This window comes from Thermobia domestica, chromosome 12 (assembly GCF_964235325.1).
Source record: "Thermobia domestica chromosome 12, izTheDome1.hap1.1, whole genome shotgun sequence".
In the NCBI taxonomy this organism is placed as follows: Eukaryota; Metazoa; Arthropoda; class Insecta; order Zygentoma; family Lepismatidae; genus Thermobia; species Thermobia domestica.
In genome coordinates, this window is record NC_137465.1 from 233473933 (window position 1) to 233479932 (window position 6000).

Genomic DNA, 6000 nt, shown 5'->3' on the forward strand with positions numbered 1-6000 from the left:
AGTGATTAATTTAATAATATTTTCCTGACCTCTTTAAACAGATAGAAATTTCAATATTAAATGAACCTGCTGCGACACGATCATGACTCTCTCTCTCTGTCTCAACCGAGGAATTCTTCATGTAATATTGGTCGTGTTGTGATGATGGTGATTCTGAGAAAAGTTTTCTTTTTTTATCTGATGTATATAAAAGAAATAAATAGAAAGTCGGTTGGCTTGAGTGCGGGAAAATATTCCTTCAATACGTGTGTATCTGTCTTGTTTCTTACCCTGTCTCAGTCAATTCTTCTAGTGTGATGGAGCCTGCAATGTACAGTGAGTGGAATTGGTAGCTGGAGTATGGAGAAGAAGAAGAAGAAGTAGAAGTGTTGGCAGGAAATGAAAGGTCAACTTATGTGAACTTAACAACTGACAAATAACTCTTTATTTAAAAACCAAAAAACAAAAGAGAAAGAAAAATCTATTTTTAAAGTAGAATGATGGATTGTGCGCATTTAAATGAAAGCATTATCAATATTACTTTCGTGTTCCTTTTCATATCATTTAAATAAGAAGTATATTAAATATACATGTATATTTTTTTCCTCGTAATAGTCCTATCTAATTCTAGTGCAATATTAGGAAGAAAGCCGCAACTGCCAAGCGTGTTTGTATATGTCTTTCATGTAAAACATATATAAACTCAGAAAATAGGTGAAAAAAAATTCAACACATTAGAAACTGTGTTTGTTCTATACCTTGTACAAAAATATGTAACTATCGTGTTTGATCAGATTCAAAGATTGTACAAGACAGTATATATATATTTTAGGTTCAGGTTCTTGGCTTACATACATGGCAATGTACAAACTAATAAATTCGGATATATGAGATGAGATAAGAAACTTGGAACTTTATTGTTTGGATCACTTGCTATTTCAGGTCATTGCATTTCTGATGAAACTGGTAATATTAGTAATTTAGGTGTGTGATAATAATTTCCTGGAATAGGAATCAGCAAAACACAAAATATCTCCTTGGAAATGTGAGTTGTTCTTGAAAATCAAAATTCTGAAGTGAAAACAAGCCTATATATATATTAATAATTTGTGCCAAGTTTATTTATTTTTTCATTTTCTTTCTTGTCTTCACTTTCTCTGTAAGAAAAACTAAGATTGTATAACAAGTTGCCAGTAATATAGGCTGGCTTGCTGTACATACAAGTAAATTACATTACTTAATATAATTATAATAAATAATATAGAAGTACTTATATTATCATATTGGCTTCTACAAATGAGAATATTAAAGATGAAAATTATCCCATATAGCTCTATAACAGATCTTATTTATGTCAACTGTATATTTGTGTGCGAGTTTTGTATATTTTCTTATGGAAGGAGATGCTATGCTTGTTTATGTAGGTGTTTACTGTTGATATTATTATATTATTATTATTATTGTGGTTACTTGGCTATATACATATATATGTATGTTTTTTAAAATAAATGTGTCTGAAAGTAGTTTTATTTTGTGTTGAAAATATTTTTTTGAATAGAAGATGAAAAGAAAGAAAGAAAAGATATTGAAATGCAATTATTAATTATTTTTTAATGAACTTACTTGCCTCACGGTGAACTTTTAATTTAATAAGACAAATACTTAAAATATTGTATGAATCTTCGTATAACTGAAAACGTATTAAAGGAATAAACTATATGGTAATATTTGATAATAGTTTGATAACTTGTATTTGAGGAGACTGTATGCTGAACATAATTATATTTTAATTCACTTTGTATAAACTTCTTGTAGTTATTGCTAGTACCTTCCCTTTTTTAAATATTTGCATTGAACTGAAATTTGTCTGGCAGAAAGGTACATACCGGTATTCTAAAGCTTTCTAAATTCGGGGGTATAAAAGCAAAACCTGTTAAATCTATTTGTCTGGAAACGAGAGAAAAAAGTGACGCCCTTACATTTGAGAATTGTTGATTTTTTTAGTGGTAGATTTCACTCATCTGCATTAAGTAGTGACCACTAAACAAAAGAATTATTGAACAATCCTCAAACATAAGTGCGTCACTTTTTTTTTTTTTTTTTTTTTTTTCTTTCGTTTCCTGACATTGAAAAATGAATTTAGCAGGATTTGCTTCTATACTCCTGAAAAGCAGCTGATGTTCCATGTCTACATTTCGAGATACCTCAGTGAGTCAATGCATCACATACCGTCGACGGATACAATCCCGGTTCCACTCCTGATGAAAGCTCATGTGGTTCGGATCCCACCTTAGAGCTAGTTCGTGGCTAAGCGGTTAACATGGTCCTTTGGCGGGGAGGTCCAGGTCCGATTCCCAACGGGAACTAATGTGGTTCTGATTCCACGTTAACCAGTAGGTCCACGTCTCATATAAGCTGGCTGCTGAACGGGACGTTAAACTCAAAATCAACTCAACTCGGATCCCACCTTAAGCTTTAGTTCATGTCTTGTGCTGATAAACCAAATGAATTCATTTGAGACTATATTTGCACGTGTTGAGGGAGACTCGGGTTCGATTCCCAATGAGAACCTCATCTGGCAGGTCCACGTTTCTTATAGCCTTTTGTATTGAAAGGCGATGTTGAACTTCAAATCAGCAAGCCCATCGATTAGTTTCAAACATTTGCCCAATAATTCACTGAGTTCCTGTAAAGTGAAACAGTTCACATTCAAAGCTCTCCAGGGGCTGGTTTACCTTTCCTATGTTTCGAATTTTATCAACGTTATACTATAGATTATTTCTGTATTATAGTAATTTTTTTTTTTTTATATATATTAATAAAAATGAAAGTCATTTAGCTTCTGACTTAATGGGGACCAAACGGCTGAATCCATTGACATAAATTTTGGAGTACAGTACCTAGCTCAAACTGGGATTTTATCGTGTCACCTGTCATTAGAATGCGTATAGTAAGGGAGTTAGCAAATTCAGAATTTCACACTGCAACATCTCATTAATTAATTATTCATTAATTCATACAGTTAACTATTATCCTTTTTCCATTACACAAAATATTTTTGATTGTTTCTACCGTAGACTTCCAACTTAAGGCACACAATACCAGCTGGGAAACAAGCAAACAGAAAAGGAAAACCATGCTTACTGTATCCAACAGAGTTAGTACAGGAAGAGGAAATAAATCTCACGGAAGCAATTAGAAACGAGGGAAACGAGTGAACATATTTAGCACTCGGTCGAGTTGGGCTCCCTTAGTTCCATGAAATACACTTCTTAAGAAAGATAAAGTTGTTTACATATACCTTGGAGATCTTTATTATTGAAACGTATTTCCCTTGCACAAAGAACAGGCGTTCAGCTAGTTAATATGTATACATTGCAGGAAAGTAACGAATACAACAGAAAATGCCTTTAGGCTCCAATTTAATTTACATTAAAATCGTAGTTTAACCCTTTTAAGATATGTTTTTTTTTTTTTTAGGTGTTTTTGTTGATTTTCAGGCAAGAATGTACAGCATCATCCCTAATTATCGTAGGGTTATGGTACATACGTCGTTTTGTTCAGAATAGAGTAGGCTTTCAGACAGTACCACTCACATGTACCTGAGGGGATATTTTGAAGGGAAGTCGGGATTTTTTTTGACAAAAAAATACTTCTTTAAAGTTTGCTTCCCCCCCCCCGCGGGACTGCGCACAAACCTGAAAAAAATCTCGAAAAATACTACGTAGTGTACTAATTACTTGTGACAAATTAGAATTTCCTGTCTTCAGTAGTAAGGGCGGGAAAAATTTTTACCCATGTTGGGAGAGCATCAAAAAACGCCCAAAATTTCACTAAAATGGACCCTACAAAATTTAAAAGTTTCTTGACACGTCCTTAATTATCGTAGGATCACGATTCATACCCCATTCTCTTCAGAATAGAGTAGACTTTCAGACAGTACCACTCACATGTCCCTAAGGGGAGAAAAGTTAAGGGAAATAAGGATTTTGTAAAAAAAAATCCCTTTTTCCACATTTTGAGGCCTTCTGGCACAGCCCTGGGTAAACATACAGATCTGCAAATCACTTCCAAAAATAGTACTTGTGGTACTAATTACTTGTGACAAGTACCAATCTCCTATCTTCAACACTAAGAGCGGGAAAAGCGCTCTAAATTACAGTAGTAACAAAAAGGATATTATGTAAATAATAATAATAATAATAAGTCCCTAATTATCGTAGAATAATGATTCATACGTCGTTTTCAGAATCGAGTAGGCTTTCAGAAAGTACCACTCAGATGTCTCTATCATGTACCCGAGCTGAGCAATAATCGCGAAAGTGGGATTTTTGGTCAAGAAATATCCCTTTTTTACCCTTTAGCCCCTCTGAACCCCTTCTGTGTTGACGAAGAGATCCGAAAAAAATCAGATAAAAACTAAAGGGTCCACTGATTGTTTGTTTAAAACTTCAGAAATCTAGGATTAAAGAGAAGTTTACCAAAAAATGTTTTCTTGTTTCGCACAGTGTTAGAAACATTATACTTCACAATTCTTGTTTGTACTGTTGAATGAGGCCTGTCTAAAAGGTTTGCTATCTCTCTCAAAGACTTACCCTTCCTATGTAATTTAACAATAACTTTCCTTGTCTCCTCACTTGTTTCTGTTCAGTTGGTCTCCATTTTGTCAGCCCACTGTGCTGGTTTTTTTTTTTTTTTTTTTTTTTTTTTTTAACTCCTATTCGCAAATAAACTCTGTCACTCGTCACTACTATACAGAGGTATATAGTCAGGTGAATACTAGTGAACCCCAGTTGTGGTGTCTTTGTTTCGTATTCTTACGTCAGGTGTACGATCACTTTTTGCGTCTACTCTACCCACTTTCTACGGAGTTTATTTACTTTCTAAACATTAGACTTGTTTTCGTAGTTATTTGATTCATTCATCATAAAGTTTAGTTTTCATTGTTCATCTTGTGTGTGTTATTACACTTCTTAAATTTTCTGTTTCTTTTTCACAGGCATTCTCGTTTCAATAGCATAGGTGTACGAACACGTTCTGCGCTCACTGTACATGGAAATTGACTTGAATTGAAAAAGGCTTTATTCAAGCGGGCGAGGTTCAGCATATTGCTGCTCTACCACCTAACCCTTGTCAAGGAAGTACATTGAGTTATACAAAAAACATACAATCAATTGAGTCAAAACATACGGTTATATACAACTAAAAATACAGGTATACAGTAAGATGATAAAAAAAGAAAAGAAAAAGTGGTACTTTTAACAAAACACACACACGCACAAGTACGACAAGTGAAGAAAGAAAAAAGGCATATGAAAACAAACACATACCGATCAATAACATAGAGACAAAATAAGCTATGCTTGTGATTCACAATGCAGGGAGGAGGGTGATGAAATATTTTTACAATGCATGATTATTTAATAAAGAATATATACGAAGTCAAGTCTGATTTCATTTACGTGGTTCAAGTGATAGAATACAAATCATGGGTACCTGAACTTAAATTTTGTTGGCTGAGTAAATAATTTTTTAACATTTTCTTGAAAGAATTAAATGTTTTAGCTTCTTTTACTATATTTGGTAGAGCATTCCATGACCTTGGTGCTAATACTGAAAATGCAGCAGTGGTTTGCTTGCGTCTATGGTGTGGAATATCAAACGTATTTCTTTTGCGTGTTAAGTGAGTGTGAATAGTTGATGTAGCAGTGAATTTCTTGTATAAATACGCGGGACGTGTTGTTTTAAGAATTTTATAAATGAGAGCGCAATAATGCAAATATCGTCTTCTGGACATTGTCAGCATGCTATTGCTGTTCAAAATAGGCAAAATATGATCGAATTTTCGTATGTTGTAACAGAAGCGGATGCATGAATTTTGTACCTTTTGGATTAGGGTGGCATTGCTTTTTGTTAGGAGCGGGCCATACACATCAAAATAATCAAACAAAGACAGTATCAGCGTTTGTGTCAGGAGTAGCTTGGTATCTTTGGACAGACAGTCTCGTATTTTGTACAAGT

General features: G+C 33.8%; 1 protein-coding gene across 1 annotated transcript in view; it reads left to right on the top strand.

The window, feature by feature from the left end:
* Nucleotides 1–1784, top strand: part of LOC145667122 (golgin subfamily A member 7) — a 46580-nt gene extending 44796 nt beyond the window's left edge. The window contains exon 5 of the mRNA XM_081734866.1: nt 42–1784. Coding sequence (XP_081590992.1) covers nt 42–86 — 45 coding nt within the window. The 3' untranslated portion in view covers nt 87–1784. The remainder of the gene's footprint in view (nt 1–41) is intronic.
* The last annotated feature ends 4216 nt before the right edge of the window (nt 1785–6000 follow it).